Source organism: Excalfactoria chinensis, chromosome 2, assembly GCF_039878825.1.
Source record: "Excalfactoria chinensis isolate bCotChi1 chromosome 2, bCotChi1.hap2, whole genome shotgun sequence".
Lineage (NCBI taxonomy): Eukaryota > Metazoa > Chordata > Aves > Galliformes > Phasianidae > Excalfactoria > Excalfactoria chinensis.
Window position 1 is genome coordinate 122300022 of NC_092826.1, and position 25206 is coordinate 122325227.

At 40.5% G+C, this 25206-nt stretch overlaps 1 protein-coding gene across 2 annotated transcripts in view; it reads right to left on the minus strand.

Moving 5' to 3' along the window:
• Positions 1 to 25206, minus strand: part of FAM171A1 (family with sequence similarity 171 member A1) — an 86773-nt gene that overhangs the window by 23516 nt on the left and 38051 nt on the right. Inside the window, exons 2-6 of one of the 2 annotated variants that reach the window (XM_072328676.1) lie at positions 15253 to 15480; positions 10596 to 10688; positions 6933 to 6992; positions 5425 to 5583; positions 475 to 651 (exon numbers count right to left, since the gene is read on the minus strand). In XM_072328676.1, coding sequence (XP_072184777.1) covers positions 475 to 651; positions 5425 to 5583; positions 6933 to 6992; positions 10596 to 10688; positions 15253 to 15480 — 717 coding nt within the window. The remainder of the gene's footprint in view (positions 1 to 474; positions 652 to 5424; positions 5584 to 6932; positions 6993 to 10595; positions 10689 to 15252; positions 15481 to 25206) is intronic. The other variant, XM_072328677.1, reaches the window with a different exon arrangement.

Sequence of the window (25206 nt, forward strand, 5' to 3'; positions counted from 1 at the left end):
AAGTCACTATTGTATTTCCTGTGTCAGACAGGAAACTGAGCGACAGAGACAAGAGATGGACCAAAGGCCAAACAGCTGACTGGTGGCAAAGATAACACTAGTTTCCATTTCTCCAGACTTCCAGTTCAATGCTGCGCTGATACAGCTCTGTTTCTCAGCCTGCCTGAAATCAAGTTCCCTCAGGATGTTTTTACATAAAACATTTAATAATTGCAACATGTTACATTTATGGTTGTTTTTTTTTTTTGTGTCAGGAAGTGGCACAGAATGCTACTCAAGTATATTAGCACAAACACTACATATTGCTTGGATAAAACAACTCCGTCTTTTCTTCTTTCAGACAGGAAGCACATTTTTTTGTACACCCCAGTGAAGGCTTTAACACGTAACATAGCATAAGACAATAAACGTTAGTGAGACACTAGTTTCTGACCAATGAAGCCATCTGGGAAATCATAATTAAATGTGACCTACCAAATTTTTGGTCGAACCTCCATGCTGGAACGTGTGCATTGTGCTTCAAGTTGCTGTTTGTTGGCAGAGGCACTGTTACGTAGATGGGGCCATTCACTGGGACTGGAGTACCATCACTGTTAAGAAGATGGACGCTGACTGCAGCCACAGGGGTGAGGTCATACCTTGTGCTGTTTCCTGTACCAGGAGAATGAATTAAAATTATGACTACAGACTTTCCCAAAGTTTAAGACACCTCCATGTAGTTCAGCATCACAGCACCAAACTGACATATTTCTCAAGGGAAGGTAGTATGAATCTTCCCCACGTTACAAAACTCACAAGTGCCAAGATGCACGTGCTTCAGAATTTTCCAAAATCAAGTGAAAAATATAATAGATAAAAAAAATTACAATGCAAAATCTCCTGAATATATTTTTGAATCTTAATTTGCTGTAAAATATTAAATGCAAGTATCACAGCAATGATTACAGCAATAAACAAACAAACAAATAAATAAATAAAATCTCAGCACCTTACCTGTATAAGCCTACATAATAACTCTCAAACATGCAAGGCCACTGCAGACATGATTGCCCATGTTTAAGAATGCTACAATATATTTTGTTTGGCCTTCCACTGAGATAAGCCAAGATAAATGGATTATTAGGACGTGAACTATTATCTTCTGTACGCAAGATCATAATTACTTTTTATGTTTCAACTCCATGCCAGTGGACATTACTTCCCAACACATGATTTAAAGAAATGTTATAACCCCGTAGCTAGGTAACCAAGTGAATAGATGACAGGAAAAAAAATAAGGAATATCTAAGTATGTATTCAGGGGAAATAAAACTGCTGGTACTGTTTAAAACCAAGATCTGGAGCTCAAAGCAATAGTAGTGAGGATACAGACCTTCCAGTTCTGCAAGGGCTTGCGCCCATCTGAGCTCACAGTGCTGCTAAAGCTGCTGCCTGCCCTCAAGTGCTGCATGCAGTGGTTGTGCAGCTGCTGATCCTGCCACAGGGCTAATCTTAGTCTGTAGGTGAGGAAACGAACAGGGATGTTTGGCTGACAGTGAGGGATTACACCCTGCCTGTAATCCAGTTGCTTTATGCCAGCATAAACTGCCTGTAAAAGCACATTTCTGCCCAACACTCATCTGTCCATCAGCTACACCAAGTCACAACAAGGGGTCCTCAGGAACATACAGCATCTCAGTGCCGGTCCTCATCAAGCCAAACACATTTTAGACACCAGTAGAAAAGCACTAAGACCTTTACAGCACTTCATAACAGAGAGCTTGTAGGAATGGCCCTTACTGAACTGGATGTCCCCATGTGACAGCCAGCTCACCCGAGTCAGGACACCACCATCAAAGGGCAGAAGGAGTGGAGGCAGCAAAAACAAAAAAAAAGACATAATTCCAAAACCCACAAGAATTTTAAATTCTTTTATTTTTTTCTAGAGGTACAAAGCTAAAGGCATGGGAAATAACCACAAGTAACTCTGCATGTGGCTTATTTACTACAGCATCTACTCTGACGTGTCTTTCCCACATTTCAAGGACAGTGTTCCATAGCCAACAGGCCAAGGAGGGATGGCAGCACACCCAAGGGCACAGATGGGCTCTGATCGCCTATAAACTGGAGGGCAGGTGGATGGCTTCCAGAGGGCCTGAACTGCTGAGAAAACAGGAGCACGAAGATGGCTATATAAGAGAGCCACAGAGATATCAGAAAAAAAAACCACCAGAAAATAAGGTCTGAGAATTCAAATATAGAAATGGGGAAAGATGCCAGCCTACCCAAGTATGGATATATGAGTGCATGGTATCACACCTCCACAGCTATACAGTGGGAAGCAGAGGAGAAGGAATTGGTGGGAAAAGTTGTTCCTTGATTCACAATTATTTAATCCACTGCCTTCCTGTGTACCTGTAACTGCTGTCCCGCTGATACCTGCCCCCACATCACTGCACTTGGGTCATTGTGCTTGTTAGGCAGTATTAAAGAATTAAATTCCTCTTGCTAATTCTTGATCACTTTCTAGCTTACACAGATTCCTAGTGACAAAAGCGCAACTTTAGATTTAGAAACCTTTAAATAAATATCTAAAACTAGGTTATATTTTACACTGTACTTATTTTCAGATAAGGAAAATTCTGAATTTTGCCTTCATTCCCCTCTTGATAAAGCATACCTGCCTAATATCTGTAAAAGTGAATATCCAGCCCCAAAAATGCATCCTGATGGTGAAACACTGCTTGCATCTTTTTTACTTAAGAAGCACTGACGCTTTGCTCTGCACTGGGCTGAAGTTACATTAGGAGATGAAGTTTCTGAAATCCATGGATCTCTGGCAAGTAGAAAAAAAAGCCTTCAGTTTGCCACCTTGTACAGTATGTAAATGTCCATTAAAAAGAGAAATTTGTTCCCATTCAGCTGTGAAGGTAAATTGAAATCAATGCTTATGAAACTCTCACATGCTGTAAAACTGATGAGGACATGCACAGATTCAATGGGAATGGACTTCAATAAATGTCAGCTTTCATTTATTTGTTGCCATTTTTTACTTCTGTTGACCTGTAAAGAGCTCTAAAAAACATCAGAGGAAAATCCACTGTGACTCAGATGTGACACCCTACAATCCCAGCAGGAGAAATGATAATTAGCCGGCTTTGCTCGTTGTTGTATGGAAGGATTCCATTTAGGATTCTGTAAAAAACTGCTGAACTCACAGAGAATATGTTTTAGTTAGAACAGCTGTAAAGTCACTCTGGATAAACACCTGACAGAGAACCGAGCTGATAAACAAACGAGAGGATCTCTCTCAGTCTACATACCTACGCAGAAACTGAAAGAACACAATGAAGAACAACTGGGTAGAGGGGCAGCACTCAGCAAATTGGTTAAGAATTCTACCATTTTTCACATTTTTCTTCTTTCTTTGGAACAGAAAATTTTAAATCCCCAATGGATGATCTCATCTTTTATTTCTTCAGAAGTTTTTCAGGTGACATCTTCACCATGTCACTCAGAGATGAAGAAAAGGAAGTCAATCCAAGGTGAAGACTTTGTAGCTTAACATTTCTATGGCTAGAGAAACTTCTACTAAAAATAGACTATCTATACAGTAGTGCAGATATGAATATATTCATAGTTTATATTATTCCACAGAAGATGCCACAGCATTCAGAAGACAAGACTCTTTAGAGTCTATCAGAACTCATTTACTTGCCACTCATTTTGGTCTTCTGGCACATAATTTTAACTGAAGGTTAATAAAGGTCAAGTCAGTGGCATCCATACTAAAAACCAAAGATCCCTTCATAGTCTGTATATACAGACAACTAAAAACACGAAGGTGCACTAAGCTGTTTTGTAGGAGGCCAGATGTTTAAAACAGGAAGGTGATGCCCTTGTTGTGCAGTTCCTGCGACAATTGGTCCTGCCAAAATGTCACTAAATAAATGTGTGGGAAACTGGTTTGCATAGCACTAAGGAAAGAACTGGGAGAGAGGAATTCTCCACACATTATCCAACAGTTTGCTGTTTAGAGATGAAAGGAAAAGAGGTGAGGAAGTAGACAGGGAGATGAATGTGATAAGTACATCCCCTCCTTTTAGAAAGAGATAAGAGATATTAGAAGTCTTCTGAGTACAGCCAGGCAGAGAAAACAGAAGGTTGAAGATGAGAATGAGGAAATGACAGGTGAAGGGATAGGATGAGATGTACTCACTGAAGCAGACGGAAGGATTGGAATAAGGTAGCAGACACATTTCTAATTGTAATAGAAAATGAGGTACACAGATATGTACTCAGGGAAGGGGAAGTTTATTTTGCTTGTTGGTATTTTTTTCCTCCCCCCTGAGGGAAAACTAGAAAGCTCAGTCACATACCCTTTACTCGCATGACCTAGCATTCAAAGTCACCAAGATCAAAACATCACAAGTAAATGTATCCTGAGAAACAGCAGGGAGGGACCTCAAGGGGCTATTTAGCCCACTTCAAAGCAGGCTCTGCTATGCCTGTGCCATCCTGACAGGTGATTGTCTAACTCAGTCCAACAGCCTCAAGCATTTGATCCTATAGTTTAAACAACCCACACCACAGCAAGGTTTTCCTAATCCCAATTGCTTTTGCTGCACTGGAAGTCCATTAATTTCTTTCTAACCCAGTACGGCCACAGAGAACACACTGTTCTTCCTTTCACAGCAGTCGAAGCATTTCAAGCCTTCTATGCCCAATTCATCTATTCTGCTTTAGCCTACACAACACCAATTATTACAGCCAAAACTAAATGAGAAGTGCAAGAAGAATTACAAGCAGTTGCAATCACAAAAATGTATTGTGGCTCTGAATTTAATGCAGTCTGTACTTTCCCTGAAAGTACAAGAATTGGCAGTTTTTGGCCAAAGCCAGATTCAAAAGTATTTTAAAAGACACTGAAACAACATTATAAAATCCTTGACATTTAGGATTTTTCGCTCTTTTTATACAGAAATTGAACAAGAAATTTTATCACATCCTCAATATAAATTCTCTTTTTCTCTTTCACATTAATCTATTTTCATATGTGCAAATGCAAAATGACAAACTCAGAAACTTAGCTCAAAACTACAACTTCAACAAACTTGTTACTCTGTCCTTCCAAGGTCAGGAAATCTTCCTCTGTGTTATTCAGTTCTTCCATTTAGGAGGGACCTTGCTCCCTGCATTAATTTAAACACTGATTCCTACAACTATGATTATCAGCACAAAAAACAGCTGATGTCAGTACCACGTGAATTCTGTTACATCAAAACTCCACATTAGAACAGCATTGCGACAGAGCAGATGAACCAATAATGCCATACAAATTTTAAAGAATGTTCACTGTAACAAGATGGAAAAAATTACATGATCAAAAGTTTGTTGGTTCCTGGACTGATAGAAAACCAGAGCAAAACCAAAGTGATGGGTTACCTGTTCCATTTCCATCCAATCCCTGCAAGTAAGGGAAACTGTCCACTTCCCAGGGTGAACTGGCTGCAGTCAGATACGCTGTCAAATCACTATAGCTGGTGTTCTCTGGTAATTTCACTGATCTTCTCTGAAAGTGAACTTGTGGCTGAGTCCGTGCACCTAAAAACATTAAAAATGCCATTATGTCTAAGGTGGGCAGAATATTTAGGATATTATTCATATTTATGGAAGCATATCAAGAGGGTTTTGTTTTTTTTTAATATTACAAGTAAAAATAGCTTGAGGAGGACAGACATCTGAAAGCCATAGTGCTCTAGGGGGAAAACCAGTATTTAATGTTTATTTTGCAATTGCCATTGTTTTCCTAGAAGCATCTCTGAGTAAAACAGTTGAGGCAGGTAATGTCAGAAGCTTTTCTAACTACGGTATTTCCTTGGATCACCTCAAATTTAATCTCATGCTTCTTTTTAAAGAATGTCACTGAAACTTAAACAAAATTTGGAGGTGACGTGTGTGAAAGCTCAGACCAGTATCCAGTTCACCATTTTTGTTTACATTTTGTCTCTTTTGAAATAGCAAGATAAATTTAGTTCATGCTCTTTGAAGTGAAGTTCTATGAAACAATTCTTCTTGCAGTCCCAACTAACTTATGTAACTTCTGCACTTGGATTTTACACAGCTGTGGCTATGTACTACAGAACAGAACTTTTTATTTATACCACTGGATAAAATCTTTCTCTTGACAAAGCCTGGGTGAAAGCAGTTTCTATACTTTCCCATGCAAAGAACACATCTAAACAGAAACAGATTACTTAGCATGTAATTCCCCATTTTTCCTTCATCTGGTAGAGCTTTAGCAGTTTTCTCAGGGTTGCTAGGTGTTAATTGAAGGGTCTTTACTGCAACAGAACTGAATCCTGGGTTATAAAATCAATGGACTTTTCCAGTGGATGCTTACCATCGGTACTGTTTAGCAACACACAGCAAGACGCCATCTGTAAATTTCTGTGCGCTACATGCAAATTAGCTTCTAAACCAGAAGCTATTGTATTCTCCAGAGCTCACTTAGAACACTCAAAGAACACTCCCCCAAAGCACAAAATCAAAAGGCTAACAGGTTTTTTCCCCTTTCTTTGCATTTGGCAACATGGTTTAAATATGTCGGCTCAAAACAGTTTTGTTTCTTTTCCCCTCTTAGTCTGTGATTGCAGCTTTGAGCTTTCTATAACTTTGCTGAGACAAAGATTAAAGAGCTTGACCCAACTCCTGAGATTTACAATTGCCAATGCCATTAGCCAAGTGATTGGCATCTTTTCTTGAATTATTTTCCAGCAAGAGTTCTAGCTATAAGAAAGAGACCAAACTTGGTAATGCCAGCAAAAAACATCTAGTTGGCACGTAAGTATCTCCAAAGAGGTGATCATTACTTTGCTGTCATTTCTCTGGTAATTCTGCAAGAATAAGCTGTAAAATATTTTTAAAAAAATCTGAAAGCTGGAATTACTTACAGAAGGATCTTAAGGCTAGCAGTATTCTTTCATGTTTAAGATAGTCATTGAAAAACACATCTGTGAGGAGGGAAGAAATCTCTCTTAGCCAATGTCTAGGTTTAAATGGAAAATGACAACACTCTAAATGAATTGACTGAGGTGAATTCCAGGAAGACTCATCTCCCTCCTGTTCTACAGTTCCATAACAGTTTGCTGTACATAGGGACGCAATTGTTCAAACACAGAGATCGTTGACCGCACTGCTGTGCAGGTTCCTAAGTCCCATACCAATAAGTAACAAAAGAGAAAAAAAATACAACAAAGAACATTATCATTATCTGTTCCGCATAAAATTTTAGGATTTTCTGCTGTCTAAATATCTGATTGAGACAAACTATTTGAGCTGCCAAAAACTGGATTGTATTTCTGAAGATACAAGTAATTAAGCATTAAAAACAAAATAACTGTTGTTCAATCCATAAATGCAGTAATTAATGGGCAGGCTCTGGAGTTTTCTATTAAAAATTGGTTATTTTGTAGCACAGGGACTGCAAAGAGCTCCCAGGGCAAAGCAAACCTCTATTTCTTGAATTCTACAGACAATGCAAAATGTTCATGGCTAAGTCCCAAACCCAACAGGAAACTTGTACAACACTGAATTTGGATGTAAATTCTAAGGTGTAAGCTACTCAAAAATAGCTTCCTGTGTAGATAGCCTGTGCTTATAAATACAACGAATTAGCACAGAATAACTACTTAATTCACATCCTAGACTAACAAGCTCTTTCATATTGAAATGCCCCAAGGAATCTGGTTCCTTTCTATGAGGCCAAGTCCAGGACGTCAGACAAGCCACTCATCCTCTGCATCTTGCTCTTCCTTTCTCTAAAAATAGGAACAAAGATATTCATCTCTCAGTGCCTCCCAGATGCTAAATGCATTAGTAGGTGTTTAGAGATCTAGGTACTACACTGAAGGCTACCCAAGCAGGGTTTTCTTTACACCAGGAACACTGCTTTCCCCTCTAGCGTAGTGCTGTGCCACCAGCCCCACAGCTGCCATCTCTCTCTACACTGCTAGAATATACACCAATGCACTCTTGTTGAAGGAATCAGAAGTGGTAAAACACATTTATGCCAACCAGATTCTTTAACAGAGTATTTTTCAGCAAGTCAGCACTTACCATGGGGAACAGGTCAATATTACAGCTTTTATTATTGAAGAATATGTCTAGTTTTGACTTGCAAAAATCAAAATCACACCCAAACAGACTTCACTATAAAAATGGCATGTGAGAACCGTCCACCCAATGAGTGCTGTAAGAGAGAGGACTCTGAGCACTGATCATGTCTGTGTAAAGACATTCACTTGCCAACACATCAACCACAGTTTTAAAGCTGTCATTTCCCATTTTCCAGTGCACAACTCAAGGAGTTCCTATAAGGCATCCCTTGCCATGCTGGATGTTTGACACGTGGCACCATGCTGGCAGCTGAGCTTCAGTCTATGTGAAGTAATATCTGAAATACAATCCATTAATGCCCTGATCGCTCACATGTCAGAAACAGGTAGAGGGCACCAATACAGCTCCCACGCACCGAATGCAGAAGTTCAACTCTTCACTGTGCTGGTATTAAATAACTTAAATGACCCAGGGCTGGCAAGCTCTATCTCCTGCAATTAAAGACAGGATGCAGCAGAGGATTGTAAGGCCATCGTGAAAATGAGCTTGGCTGCATCAAAACAAGCTTCTCAATTGCGTAATAAGTTGCTTACTTGATTAATTATTCAAAAACAACCAGTAACTTACTGTACTAGACATGCCTTTCTTTTCCTTTGATTGGTGCTTCAAACACCAGTGTTCCCAGTCTGTTCCTAGTATAATAAGTTCTGTTTTGCTCTCATTTCTGCACTAAGGTGACTCCAGATCAACTCTTGCAGCAGCTTGAAATAACTGGGAAATAAACTGGAGAAGTTATAGAGAAAAACTAGGTCACAAGGATTTTGGATCAAGATTAGAGAGGCTTCATTCATACACTGGTACAATGTCTAAGCTGTCTTTCATTTAGGTTTCATCATAAGACAATTCCCAAGGAAAGGAGTGTGGGTTGGTACCACAGAATAGTTTTTACTGTGCAAAAACAGAAGTTCAAATTCCAGTTCTTTGAATACTCTGGGTAACGTTTTCTTCTTTTATTTTCTTTCCCTGTTATACCACCATAATCAGTTACATTATTCTAATTTAAATATACCTTAGATCAACATGGAAGGAAGCAAGATTACAAGGAAAATATTTAAGAGTCTCACTTGGCTGGTAAGTGTCCCTCCAGCCCTTATATTTCCCTGCTTCCTTTTTGTCCCTGATTTTTTGTTTGTTTTAAGAAATGAGATTGTAAAAATGAGTATTTTTCTTTTAAGTGTGTTGTTTAACATTAGTACATGTGCACGAGAATTGAATATTTACTTAATCTTGTTAGAATACAGTTAGCAAACAATGTTTCATGGTTTGCCCAGTGGAATCCCTTATGGTCTAATACAGCCCACTGCCCATCTAATTTATTCCATTATTTAATTCACCTCTCAAGCAGCAGAATATATGCACCACAGCTGTATTGCTCTCTAGCCCTCACTGAGCATTCCAGCAGCTATGTAATTGTTTGGTGCTTTTTCATCTTCAATCACAACTATTTCTCTCATTAATGAAAAGCTCGTTGTGTCTGGATGGCTTCCCCCCATAAAAAGAGATATTAGGAAGTCATAACTGTATTATTCCACCTCAGACATAAAGTTATAACTTAATATTGCTGAAGGTACCATTCCCTTGTTTATTAACTATCTGCTAGAGTTTAACATTATAGTACTCTTAATGCACGTGAATAAGACATTTTATGCCCAATCAGGAGTGCTCACAGGAAGGATGTCCCTTTGTTTTGTCTCATTAAGGTATCTTTTTAAAAAGTTCTGTTCTTTTGTTAACAGACTTACCTCAGCACATCAGGTCAGCTGTGCTAAGGGAGGTGGACCTCTGACAGACTAGATGAACATTTTGATCATCTACTGTGTAATTCAGAAGTTGCGCTGTGTTCATCTGACTGATACTACAGTTTCCTTTACTTCTGCGTTTGGCCTTATGGAAAGGGAACCCAGATTTTATTGTACTAATACAGCGGGTTTCATTGTAGTATGTGGGATTGCAGTCAGTCTGCTAAGGGATTCACAGGAAGTAATTAATGAAAGCAAGTTAATATATTAGCAATATACATGTGAGGTATTTCCAATTTATGCCTCTAGCACTCACAGCAGGAGACAAGGAAAATTAACATCAGAGCAAATTCTTAGACACTAAGAACACCAGAAAATGTTTACTACAAGGATGATTAGATGAAGTTAGATGATCTAACATCTAGTAGATAACAAAGAAATTTAATCTCTAGTTCTCAGATGGCACACTGAAGTTCAAGCCTGTTTATTACCAAGTACCTTGAATTCCCTATTCACAGCAATTAGGGATGAATTTTGCTATTAATTGATTCAGAGAGGAACATTCCTCAGGGAACTCATAACAATTCCACATAAAATACTAGTCTTACCCACACTATACTTCTAAAAGTACCAGGTCGGCAACTTTTTTGTTTGAAACATCATTTAAGTTTTAATTACAACTTCAAAAGATCAGCATACCTTGAAATCCTGAGACTATCTGGACTACATCATCATAGACCATTAGAGTAGCTGAGCGTTCAGGAAGAAGGCCAAGACTCAGTGAAGAGAAGACTGTGGAAGAGAAGTGGTTTAAGTGAGATATATCCCACAAACAAAACTTGAGAACAACAGAACACACCATTTTATTTTGCAAAAACTGGCAACCCAAACTAAAAACCATATTATACATGTGAGGAAAACCATGTGAATTTACCAGTCTAAATAAAGTCATGCATGGCAGCTCAAAGAATAGAAGGGTACAGTGGAAAGCACGGTTTCAGGTTGTAGTTCCCAGCTCCACAAAAAGACTTGTCATTACATAAAGATGAGTGAAACTCTAACTGAGTCTGACTGAATTAATTTTGCGGTGAAACTGTATACTTCTTAAGTAAGAAAAATTTTAATGAAACTTAACTTATGAATACTTTGAGTCATAAGAAAATGCAATGTGTAGTGAATAAGTCTGAATAACTGGCTCTAAAATACAGCATGTCCATATTGTGTCACTACCTACAGTACAGAACCTCTACATATAGCAGAATCAGCATCATTCTATCATGTGGTACAAAAAGGGACAGTGAAATGGCATTTGCAGCAAGAAATCTGCATGCCATTGGATGCAGACATTCCCTAGAAGGTGGGTGGGTGGGTGCTGGTGTGTTGGGAGGGTATATATGCATACGTGCCCACAGTGAAAATTAGGAAACAAATTCATTCCAAACTTTCCAAACCCAGAAGAACAGACTTGGCCACTAACAAGATCTGATTCCCACGCCCATAAGAACATGTGCCCATGAACACAGTAAGAATTAGAACTCTCTGTGCTTCATGCATGGCTTTCAAAGATAGAAAGAGTGGAGGAAATTAATACAGACTAGTCACGTTTGATACCTGGGCACTATCCCATACTTGCATCTGGGAAGTGCTTGTTCCATGCTGAAGTGACCACAAGCTCATGAAAACATTTCCAGAACTGATGAACAGAACAGCACAAGTTCTCCAGACTGTCATGTGGTTTTAAAATTTCCCCTCAGTGAAGATGCTTTTCTTCAAACCAGAGACCATGAAGGCAATTACCAATGGCATGAAATTCAGCACAGGTAAATGCCAGGTGCTGCACGGGATGGAGCAATGTTGGACACAGGCAAAAATGGGGTCTGAGTAGCAGGAGAGCAGCTCAGCAAGAGCGAGCAGTGTGACCTGGCAGTGAAGAGGCAAATCACATCTTGGGTTGCACTAAACACAGCACAGCCAGCTGGTCAAAAGAGGTGATCCTCCCACTGCATATAGCATTGGTGTGGTCTCATCCTGAATTCTGTGTGCAGTATAGGCTCTGCAATACATTATAAAAAGGATGTTGAAGCCCTTAGAAGTGTCCAGAGGAGGGCAACAAAGTGTGTAACAGGGCTGCAAGCCATGGGCTATGAGGAGGGGCTCAGGGCACTGGGGTTGACCAGGCTGAGGTGACCTCATCGCTCTCCGCAGCTCTGGCATAAAGTTGTGCCATAGGAGGCTCAGACTGGACACTGGGAAAGAATTTGTCACTGTGAGGGTGCTCAAGCACTGGAGCAGACTTCTTAGCATGGTGGCTGATGCCTCACGCCTGTCAGTATTCAAGAGGCATTCAGACAATGCCCTCATTAATACTTTTTAGTTAGCCCTGAAGTTGCCAGGCAGATGGACCCTGATAGGCGTAGGGCCCTTCCACCTGAATTATTCTAGCACAGATGTTAGAAACAAAAGAGAGACCACGCTGTTATTGCAATAACAGCTGAGAATTTCCTTTCAAATGCTCTGCATGTGAAACATCTACACAACGCAAGTAAGGATGCCTAATGTAAGTAGCACCACAGTCACAAGTACAAAATGTGTTTGTCTTTAATAACTTCATTTGTAGGAAGAAAGCTAATATAACTTAGACACCCTGGGGAGCTCAATACAATAAACCACACCAATGCTTTACGTTTACACCCCATTATAATGCATAGATAATTCCTAAACTTCCAGTGGGCTTTTCTGTACAATCTTTTTTGCATGACAAAGACAGGAAGTCATCATTTTTAAGGCCAGAAGGACCACTGTGATGATCCAGTCTTACTTCTATATAATAATAGCCTTTCCTGAATTACTGCTTCAGATCCAATAGCTGCATTTAGCTTTTCTACAACTGTTTTTCAGTTAATCAGGGTTTTTTTAAGTGACCAGTGGTGTAGAATACAACACCAGCTCTCCTTAGTCTCTTTTTTTCCTTATTTTACAGATTATTCTCTCTTCTTGCAGTGCTACATCAGAAGCTTATTGTCAACCATACATCTACCACATCTTACATGTCTTCTGCACAGCTACCACTTCCCAGATGAGGTCTCCTCCCTCAGAAACATGGCAAGCATTCTCTGATCCTGGGACCACCTTTCTGCATGGTTTGTGTTGGCTGACACTACCACCAGTTTGAGTTGGGATAGCTCAGTAATTTCCCTCTCCCCCAAACATCTGCTTAAATACAAACTAGTAGTTTCAATTTTACTTTCTTTCAAATTATTCATAAAGAAAAATCTACGTTAGCCAAGAACAGACAGGGGAGCACATCTTCCATCATGAACACTTCAACAACTCAAGTGATGTTATATTAATGAACTGTTAATAAGCTCTGCTGATAAATAGTTTAATGGAGAAAGAGATCTTAATCTTTTCCTCCTGCCATTTATCATTACATAAATAAATAACCCTCCTGCTTAAGCGGTAAAGAGATAGTAATTATTTTGGCTAATATGAGAAAAGTTTGTTTGCTGAACTACGAGGACAATCCTTGACATTAGGCTCTTAAAGCTACCATGAGATCAGTGGCTACACAGTCTTTTAGCGTAAGATCATAATTAATGTATCTTGCCTATGATGGAAGGACTGTGATCCCTCAAGAAAGTCCTATTATAGTGCTTTAAACATTACCACACTACAGCTTTCAAAACTACTCCCACGTGTGGTTATCATTTCCACACTGAGGCGGTGGAAATAAATCCCTATATATTTAATTCACCACAGCATACAGGATGGCACGTGAGCTTAAACCACTGGTGTGGGTGGAATGCTGCTCAGAACAGCATATCTGGTCTGTGGGACGATGACTACAAGTACTGCTTTTTTTCAGGAAATGAAGATCCTTCTGTAAGTGAGTACCCAGGATGTACGCTGCAGATTCAAGACTTAAATATGCTGACTGCTCCCCATCACTGAACCCAGACTGAAGCCACCACCAACAACATTTTGCATTTTCAAAACTATGCTATGCTACTTACAAGCATAATAGGGGAGCACTTAAGTATAAATAGCGAGTTTATTAAGCACCATAGACATTGAAGCTTTACAGTATAAAAAATAATAGCCTAAATATTTGGGATCTGAACTACTATGTCACATTTCTTTAAAAGGGTAATTCAAAGAGCAAACCCATTAAATCAACATGAGAGGTATCAAGTTGTAACTTGTTGTTTCTTTAATCAAAGGAAAGATTAAGTTTAGGGTAGAGAATGGATTCTACTCCCAATTAAATCAATGGCAAATGATCCGCCAATTTCAATGTGGGAAGATTAAAGGTGAAAGGAATCTATTTTCTGAGTAAAGCTCAGATTTCAGCTGTAGAAATAAAGGTTTTGTGGAAACAGTATATAACAACAGCTCTTTAATCTTCAATGACTCACCAAAACAACACCATACTTGAATCCCTTCCCTCAAAGTCAATTTTTAAGAAAAACCAACAGGCAAAAAAAACATAACCAGCAGATTTCAGGCCCAGGAACTATATGATGTATTGGAAAGATCTATGGTGTGAGTGGGAAAAATATGAGACAAGGGGCAAGAAAAGGCAAAGGCATGCCCTAACCACGTTTGACTGTGTGTTAAGGAGTATGTTAAATACACCAGGAAGCTGCACTTCATCTTATTGAAAGAGAAAAAAAAACACCAAAAAACAAACATTAAGGAAGTTTCTAAATAGAATAAGGTTGGAATGGATCTCTGGAAGTCACCTGCTTCAACCATGCATGGGGGTTGTCCAGCTGAGTCCTGAATATCCTTAAAGATGGATAAAATTTTGAGCCATTTAGACAAACAATATCATTTAACTATTATTATTATATTTGTCTGCTGATGAAATTAATCATGTTAATTATGTTAGAAAGAATCTTTACATCTGGATAATATAACTGCAGATTTAAACTGTCCTATAGGATATGGCCAAGAGCTGAAAGTCGAGAGCTGTTTTGTGAACTACAGCCTACAGCACAACAGTTGTTACTGCATCTTGGGAGATAAAAGAACTGGTACATCACAGCTGTTGAAACAGAACACTTAAAAACAGAGTTCCTATAAAGAAAATGATCTGGAGTAGATTTATATGATTTGTGGAGCTGTAAGAGCATCAAGAGTTGTTTGAAAACGGACGTAACAAGGACAGGTAGGAGAGTGGATCTCTGCATAGGCCTGATGCCACCGCTTAGCTGAGGAAACAACCTTGCATTTCTGCAACTCACAGATACTCTTCCTCCCACCCAGGAATGCAAGCATTACAATACATCATACAAAATTATAACTTCCTTTAGATGCAAAATCTTACCTCAGAACAAAAATAAAGATCTCTTACCAGGCAATCTTACAGGTTTCCATGGTGCAGAATTTGGCACATAGGCATGTTTACTAGCAGTCACTATCAGCTGATTGCCCAATTTATACTGAAACTTGAGGAAGGCAGTGCCATCTGCTCCTGAGGTTCCAGATGCAATGGAGATCTGGTTGGTAAAAATCTCAATGAAGGCTTCTGTTACTGGTTGATGTGTGCTGGCATCGCTCACGTGGACTTTCAGTGTTACTTCTGTAATGACAAGCAATCATAGTGATCATAATCAGAGCAGCTTCTGCAGGAAGCAAAACTTAGAACATGCTATCACAGCAACAGGCACCGAGACATGGAGCTAGCTGCTAACATCTAAAACTTTGGTGACAATATGGCCTCTCTTCCTGGCCTGCAGCTCTCCAATTCAGGCAGCTGCTCTTTAGAGACACTGCAGGCTCTGTCATGAGGCTGACCATGTGCTGTGGCCCTAAATTACTGCCCTACTGCTAACCCTACCCTTGGAGACATGTATGTTGCTCCTATTACCCACACACAGTCAGCAGCATACCCCCAGTGGCAGGCAATACTCAGCCGATGGACCACACGTCAGCCTCATGGTAGCATCCTAACTAAACACACATGCTGCCTAACATACAGGGCACAGGGCCTCGCCTCCCTGTGCCTCTCTTCCAGCCTGCCCATACCCCAGAGGTGAACAGCCCAGCTGGGGTAGGGAGAGAACACAGCTGGGAAGAGAGTTGTGCTCTAACACCCCTCTCCAGAGATATTTCTCTCTGGGAAGCAAAAGAACACACAAAGAATGATGAAGCACTGGAACAGGTTGCCCAAGGAGGCTGTGGATGCCCCATCTCTGGAGGCATTCAAGGCCAGGATGGATGTGGCTCTGGGCAGTTTGGTCTAGTAGTTGGTGACTTTGCACATAACAGGGGGGCTGAAACTAGATGATCATTGTGGTCCTTTTCAACCCAGGCCATTCTACAATTCTACAATGAGACCATTTGCAGTCATGAGGAGTGAGCAGAGCCCAGGGGAATGTAGCTGAGATACAGAGATTTTGAACATTCCAGCTGGTACTGGGCTTCTCTGCTGATGCCTAACCAGGGCAGTGAAACCCCACAGGATCAGGCCCTTATCCTCAAAACAGGGCACAAACAGGTTGGATGCAGAGTGCTAGCAATGGGCAAGAGAGAAACACCTCGCCTGCCTCTCTGTTCATTTGCCTTCCTTCTGAAGGGGCAAATACATCACAGCATCGAGTATCAGAAGTGGCAAGCAGATATCACAAGTGAATTACCCATCCCAGTGCACAACTGGGGAGTGTAAGTGGTGGAAAAGTGATTGTTAAGCCAGTCAGGAGTACCATACATACTGCTGACATACTGTCAAAAGCCAACACAATGAACTACATTTTACTTGAGTAACGTGTCCTTTTCCCAGAAACTAACTGCTTGTTTAAATACTTCCAGATGCACAATATTTGTCCACTTTACGACACTCCTATGATTAAACCATATGTTGTGTCACATAGCTTTTGCTACACAAAGCAAAGTGGCTACTGCAAGATAGTCCTTCAGAAAGGGACCCTCTGTATCGATGATATTTTTCTGTGCCTTCAATGGTTTCTCTGTCTTATGCTGTAAAGTAGCAGCTGTTGCCTCTCCAATAGCTATGACTTAAATGCAATACTGTGTTGAAAAGACCCAGCAATGCTCTAATGGCTTCAACCAAACCACTCCTTGGATTGTCTCCTTTCTCCTAAATGAGTATTTATCTCCTTTCTCTTCTCTCCCACTCTCCCAACACTCTTGACCTTGCATTCACCTTTGGAAACTATCTTGTTCTTTCATGAACTTTCCTCCCTCAGCTTACTTCATCTCACAAGGTTGTGCTGCACGATACCTTGTGAAATCCCTCTTTTTTGCGTCATGGAAATGCAGCCACTAACAAGCAAGATGTTCACACTCCATGCACATCTCATTTCTTCATGTTCTGCCCAGAAATGAGAGCAGGACTTCATTTTCATATGTATTCAGAAACACATCAGTTTCCATGGAACAGTATTGGAGATAAAGTTCTATTATACTAATACTGTATATTGGGGTGTAAAGAAATGATTTTCATATAAACAGCAAGACATCACATCAAGAACAATGGAGAGCTCAACAGAAGCTAGGTTGTGAATTTCAGTAGTGAAATGACACAGCCGAGTAAGCTGAGAAACATAATGCAGCAATATAACATATAAAAAAGCACATCATGATCTAATACAACCCTTCAAAATATCAGCACCTCTACCCGAAGGGCATTTTAGCTACAGGGATATTGGGTCCTTTAATAAGCAAAGACCTTCTGTCTAAATGCTAGATTACAAAAGTATAAATATCAGGCAGCCCAGAACAAAAACCCCATTAGAGAAATTCATCATCATCACAGCCCTCGCCTTAGAACTTGGCAATGGATGATGCCAGTTTGGTGGGGATCAGCATGAAATACATTTTAGCTATTAAAGACTCTGGACTTGTTCCCAATTTCACATTTAGTAGTCAACAACATATACTGAAAAAACAGTGTACATACACTGGTGAATATGTACAGAATGCCCCCTTTGAAAACTTGCTTGATGACCAAAAAACTTGTGGAATTTCATGCATATGAAAGGAAGCCACAATAATAAAAGGAGGAATTCATGTGTATCTATGTATTTATGAATTCTACATGTATTTACAAACATTAAGACAAAAAGCAATACAAGTTTGTATTTTCAGAACCCATTGGAACAATACACCTAGACCTAAAGCCAGATAACTTCAGATCAGTCATATTTCCCAGAACAGATGTGGCTAAGAATAATGGGTCATGTATTAAAAGAAAAGCAATGGAGTAAGACAAGCTGAACACCATACATAACCAGTCTCAGTAACATGGAAGTAAGCCTTTCCTTAAACAACCATACATAGGAGCCATGGAGCTATACTGATAAATAGTAATCAAGGAAGAAGATTAGAAATAACTCAAATTTCAAACCTATTTGATTCCCTATAGGCAAAATTTTAGTATAGGCACTATGACTAGAATTGATTAAGTGACAAAGAGTGGGAGCCAGCCATGAGTATCTCCAGAAGGACATTCATTTCTCTTTTATTCTGCGGTTCCTTATATACAGGCTGCAGCCTGCAACCATCTTTCTCTGCTAAGGAAAGACAGGAGTTTCCAAAATGCGGTTTCCAAATGACAGTGATGAAGGCTGGAACCCAAGATGTCCTGATGTCCTGCTACTAAATCACTGGGGCTATTTCTCCTCCTCTTTTATTTAGATTTTTTTCTTTTTCCTTGAGAGAAAATCCTAGCAGCTTGAACAGCCCTGCTTTCTTTCCATGCATTATCTTCACTGACATACACATGAAATGTACATAATTTGCTTAAATTAAGGTTTTCTCTTACACAGCAGCTTCTTTTCCTTATCTAATGCAGCAGTGAAGTCATGAACACTGAACCTGTGTTATCACTGTGATTGCCACAGCAATAGAATGACCACAAGCTTTAAAATGAAACTGCTAAAGAAAACTCTCTCTAAAACATTCACAGTGATAATAAGAATGATCTACAGAGATTACCATGAAAACAAACCTCTGCAGTAAATTTCAGAAGTGTGATGAAGGAGGTCTTGGAAATAGGTGGCATATGGCCAGTGCTGGTGCTTCTTTTCTATGCAGCCAAGAAGAGATGGCTGAGGTAACAGATTCCAGACTGGTGAATTCAAAACTTTGATCACTCTCATGCCCCAGACATGCCAGCCACATTCACAACAGGCTATGCCTGAGCTGATAACTCTGATTCACCTGGATCCTGACCACTGTGGTGTGAATGGGGCTCTTTTGAACCTGAGCGGTCATGCCTGTGGTGTCCTATTGGCTCCCAGTACCACTTGGATATGCACAGGTAGAGCCAGCAGTCATCTGCCACCACCAGCACACACATCCTGCCACTACATTCTTACAGCAGTATTTCATGTCCAAGGCAAGAGCTGGTTGTGCTCGCTGCTCATTTCCACTAGTGAACATATCTTGTCTGAATGAGCAAAAAGAATGTGTGCAATGCAGGCAGAAATGGGCCACCTACAGCCATTAAATAAACTGAGCGACCTGGAAAACCACGCAACTCTTATCTTTGAGAATTTCTAAACAAAGTGGGAAAAACAGATAAGGGGGAATATAGCAAATACAGGGTTAAATCCCATGAAGATCAAGGCTGCTGTTTGTATATGGCCAAGCAAGTAACTCTAGCCTAAACTTCTTGAATTTCTTTGTCTTCCCTCAGCAATCACATTCTATTTGTTTTTCAAATGAGAGCAAACCAAAACTACCAGTTATAAAGAAAACAGCTGCTTAAGTGTAACTCTGTTTTCCTAGTACTAAATTTATTGTCAGCTATATAAAGAAAACCAGCATCTCCAAGGTTATCATTTGGGAAAGTGAAATAAAAGACAAAAAAACGCCTTCCATGTTAGCACTGAAATGCAGAATCCCATCTGTCCACTTAATCTGATTTCTGAGATTTAACTAAGTCTAAACTTTCCCTGAGCAATCCCTCCTGTGCCATCTGCTTTATGAACCACGCCACCTCCCCTGAAACACGAGTAACCTTACGGTAACTGCTCCCACAGTCAAAACCCCACTTCTTGGATTCCCAGCCCCTCTTTATATTGCTGTGAACACAGTTTGGGGATGACTTACTTAAGAACCAATATCAAAACTCCAAAAAAGTGAAAAAAACCCAACAACCCACACTGCTTTTCCTTGTTGTTTTTCAAATAAGCCGATAAGATTCCACAGGAAGAAAAACTTCCAGCGATGGCACACTGTCAAAACTCAAACACTGAAACAAACAGAACAAGCGATGACAATGACCGAGAATCAAAGATTACCATCTTATTTAGGTCCCAATCCTGCAATCTGGTTTCTGTGCACACGCTCCTCTGCCAGGCAGACTCCCTCTGATGTCTGCTGGACAGATGATCTCTCTTTTGGGAACAGGCTGAAATAGGCGGCCGTTAGCACTTATCTTTTCCTCTGGAGGTCCCCTATCCATGGACAATGTCAGGATATTACCAAAGAAAAATATTTAAGTTATCTAGTTTTGATTAGAGAAAGAAAACTTCCTGCTCACTTAAAAAAACCCACAATAACACAAAAAACAACACTACGAACTTCATTTTAAATTGTGTTCGCCTCACAGTTTGAGCTTGTTGGCAGCATGCCTGGGTTTGAATCCTACACGCCGAATGGATAAGCCTTTCTGCCTCTTAACCTCTTGCCCATGTGCAAGGTCAGCCCCTCAGCAGAACAATAGGATTTTAATTTATCTAAAGGAAACCGTTTTCCTAGAAAAAGAAGCATTCACATCCCCTAGCCACAGATGCCAACCCAAGCGTTTACATATCTTATCTTTTTAATGTATTTTATCAAGAAGTCTCTACTGAAAAATGAGCATCAGAAAGTAAGGTATGTTCATATGAGAAAGGAAGAAAAGTGTGTGTAACATCTCTCCAGAAACAGAGACACGGGTCTTAACTGACGTGGTCCCTGGAAGCATGTTGATGTACACCCCTCCCCCCACAGTAAGGTGGACACACTTGTGGGATAGTCACCATGTATTCAGAACACGGTCTGGTCCTGCAAGCAAACTTACAGAATATGGCATGGCACAGCTTTCCATACTGCACAAGTGACCAAGCTTTCATCGGGGGTCAGTGTCTGCCACCAACCTCTATGAAGCCAGACCACAGCAAGGAAGGGAAGCGAAGGTCTGCTTCTGCTGGTCACCTGTATAGAAGCTCCTGATGGCTAATTTCACAAGATGAACAGCTATTACATGGAATTATCACAGAATTAACGTGATTCTCTCTAATTGAAGAAAAGCAACATCAGGTAAAGATTTCTACTTCCCTCTGTCCACAGCATTGGTCTAGTAAGAACCACCTGACAGGGCTCTGATCTTAGGTCCTAACTTTACCGATCTAGGAAACAGAGGAGTTCAGAGAAGAGCTATGTAAAAATGCAGAAGAGGAGAAAGCAGTTTTGAGACTGGCTGTCTGAAGAGCTCAGCCTCTTCATGCATTGTGAGAGAAGGCTGGATCACTGAGCATAACACGGAGACTACAGGAAATGACAGCCAAGGAACTTCCAGACTTGCCGACTGAGATGCTGTATGACCCAGAAGCTGTACACTGAGTGTAAGCAAAATTCAAGCATAACTGCCTAGTGGGAAGAAAATTTGACAAGAGAACAGTTCACTAGATGGCAGATTCGCCAGTGCTGAAAGACAATGGGAAGATGAATTTTCCTTTTCAAAAAACAAAACTTTTAGCTGTAGATGTTTAACTCTAGAATTAATTAAATTAACGTTTCGTTCCAGAATGTTCATGAAGCTAGACCAAAAGCCTGTTTATGGTGATTCTTTTTAGCACCGCAATCTGAATTTAATAAATACTGTTCAGCCTTAGAAGTCATGGGAAAGACTATCAGTACAGACCTCTGCAAGCACTGAGCACTTGTAGTGCAAGATTTAATCATAGTTATCACACCTCAAAAGGAAGATTTTTTCCCCCAGATACACAACTAACTGACCGTATTTTTTTCCCCTTCCATTGCTCTTCTTCTGAAACAGTAGAGATCTGCTGTACCGAGAGCTGCAGAGCCCATTCTCACGGCTGGAGCAGACATCCATTATCCATGGTATCATGGCATCATTATCCATGATGCCCAACAGATGCCTGATGGACACACCTTGCTCGCCCCATCTCAGCAGACAATCAACCAGGAGCTGGGGTGACCACCTGCTTGCAGGTCTCACTTGAGGCCTTCTTGCCCTCCTCTGCAGCACAGGCTGATTCAACTGCATTTTCATCTAACATTCCGTGCCACTGCAAGTGCCTCGGGCATTGCTGGCACTGCTGCTTATTCCATAATGCACAGGAATTTAATTTCCAGAGGACTGAAATGGTTTACCCTAATTAAAATAACTGAACGCGATACTCAATATTCAAATAAAGCACAGTAGTGTGATATGAAGGTCAAGCAGGTGCTCTACTGTCTCTTCACATTTACAAATCTATTAAACAAAGCATTCAAAAATTAGAATTGATAAATACACTCGTTTTTCTCAAAATCCATTATCTACCAGTGCTAATGCACACATTTACATAGGATTGTCACAAAAGGAACTCTGCTATAAAACCAGAGCACTTTACACCACCTCCCATGACAACCAGGCTGCTACACAACCACGTATTCAAGGGGGAGGGAGGGGCAGCCAAAGGATAATAAAATAAAGACATTCATCACACAAGTGTCCAGCATTCGAAAGAGGATTTGCATATCCTGACCTGTCAGAACCGACAGCATCACCACCAAAATTAATTTCTTGGCAAAAAAAAAAAAATAAAATCAAAACAAAAGTAGGAATTTGCTTTAATTAAAAAAAGTGAGGGCTATACGCATAATGCCCAGATGAGACGCCGATACCCTATTGTTAAGTGATTAAAAAAAGCATTTATAATGAACTCGAAACTCGCACGGCTATGAAACTCATGAATAGCAATAGTTGCATTAACAGGTCTGCCTTTGATCTCTACAGGAACTGTGCATGACACAAACTCATTTCATTTCCAAACCCTGCACTTCAGACATGGAATTATATAAAGATACTGTCATGCAGTGCAGATGGAAGTTGAGTTTCAAAGCTTTATCTTGCCACACGCATAACGCATTCTTTACAAGACCTGAAAAAGTAATCCCAGCATAAAGACCTCTCTTTTTTCCTAATGGAGCGCTTTGAAACTGTTTGGAGATCAACATGGAATGAAAAGTTCACACACTGCTATTTTTCATTTGCTCGGCATTAGAATTCTCCCCTGATTCAAACAAGCCTGCAGCCGATTTTGCAACATCAGCTCTGAGACATTATGAGGATAACAACACGTTGAGCTCAACTGCTGCACAGCTCCCAGGGATTTTAAGCCACAGTTCTACCTACTGTATCATTGGCAGTTTGGGGAGGGGGCCTGGAAGGGCAGGCTTGTACGTGGCTGTGCTGAATGGATGCGTTATGTCTTGGAATGGTTTCTTCCTAATTGTATAAATAACAGCTGATGAAAACAATTTAAAGCAGATGTATTTCATGTTTAATTAAACCTGCGTATGTGTAACGGGGCAGGGGGAGGACAAGCGCTTTGTTATTTCCAATCTTAGACTTAATCTACTTGTTTCTTAAACTTGTTGTGAATGCAAAGCTAGATGTCATTTTGGAAGAGCGTATATTCAGTTTTTTGCTGGTTAGTTTTTAACAAAGCACTACCAGCTCTGACAAACCCAGCTGAAGGGACTCTGCCTACCAGCAGAGTAAGCTGCGCTCCAGTTCCATCAGAGCACTCCACTGATGTCAGCTAATAAACGTACAACGGCAAATTCCTGTGTTAAAATTTTATGACAGTTTTATCTGGGCACTTGCACGTTCTCTTTTTTTCAGGTAACTAAACAGTCAATTTATATGCACTTCACTCCATGAAGAGGTTATCCCCAGCTGGCACAGGCAGATGAAACAGAGGTGAAACCACACATGCTAACAACCTATTGCTCCAGCCTAGCTGCTCTGAGCCCAAAGAGTCTACAGAGCAAACTCTTCTGCCTCCACGGCATGCTCTTCCTCTTTCTGTTGTGCTGCCCTGCTGTCCCTTGGATCCATCGCTGTGCCAATCTCATTTACTAACCCAGCACAGCACCAGCCTAACAAAATGAACTGCTCACCGCCAAGTTATCGAACCAAACTGCTGAAGTAAAGCGTCTGCAAGTGCCAAAGTCAACAGACCGGGCAGATGCGGGGGTGGAAAGGCACCAGGTCTCCTGGCCAAGTGTAACAGTGGGGCAGAAAGAAAGGAGACCACCCCTTCTGGCTCCTCCGTAATGAGGTCACCTCAGCCGTATCACCAACTGTACATCCAGAGCCCTCCTCAAACTGCACTTACACACTTTGGAAGGACACCTGTCATCGTGCTTATCTTCACACCCCCTGGGTGAATATTTGGCATCAGCAGTTTCAGCAAATCTGTACCTGCATTAACCTTAGATAATCGACTGTTTCTCACTTCAAGACTAAGGTACCTGTACTACAGCAGTAACTCCAGGCCCCCATCAGAACACGGTGCTCATGACAGTGACAGGAAAGGGCTTGAAATGGAGCAGTGAAGCACTTCCCAAGGGCTCTGAGCAAGACTTATGACCTCTCCTGAACACCCTAAAGCCTCTACAGCCACAGTTGTTTTTTGGGGGAAGTTGCTGGTGAGTCCTTCTAACCCCCAGAATTACACCTGCGCTCTATGTCCATGTGCCAGTTGCCACAGCTTCTTTTGGTTTCCTTCTCACCACAGCAACCAGGACTAATTGCCTCACTTTACCAATAACGCAGCTTTTGTATCTTTCAACAATGTTTATTATAAGATTTTTCTGATCCACACAAAGTTCACGTGTCTTCACTTGGAACAATCCAAAAAATTAACTTGTGACCCAGATCTTCTAGATAATTAAGAACGACTTCTCATAAAGAATGCTTAGACACTGGAAAAGATTTCCCAGGGAAAAGGTGGAGTCACCATCCCTAGAAGTGTTGAAAGAAAGGCAGACGTAGTAGTTAGGGACATGGTTTAATGGTGCAGTATTGATGGTAGGTGGTTGGACTAGATGATCTTGTCCACTTCAACGACTCTATGATTCTACATCATCAAATAAAACAAGACCCCTACAGTTCCCTTCCTCCTAATACCATGAAGTCCTCTCAGCTTGACACACGGTCATTTGTCATTGCCTTTTGTTTACTCCTTCATCCAATCTCAATCGTGCAGAAGAAACCTCCTTATCCAAGTCAATAAATTTTTCAATTAACGCTTTTGAACTGAGCTGCTGTACTGTC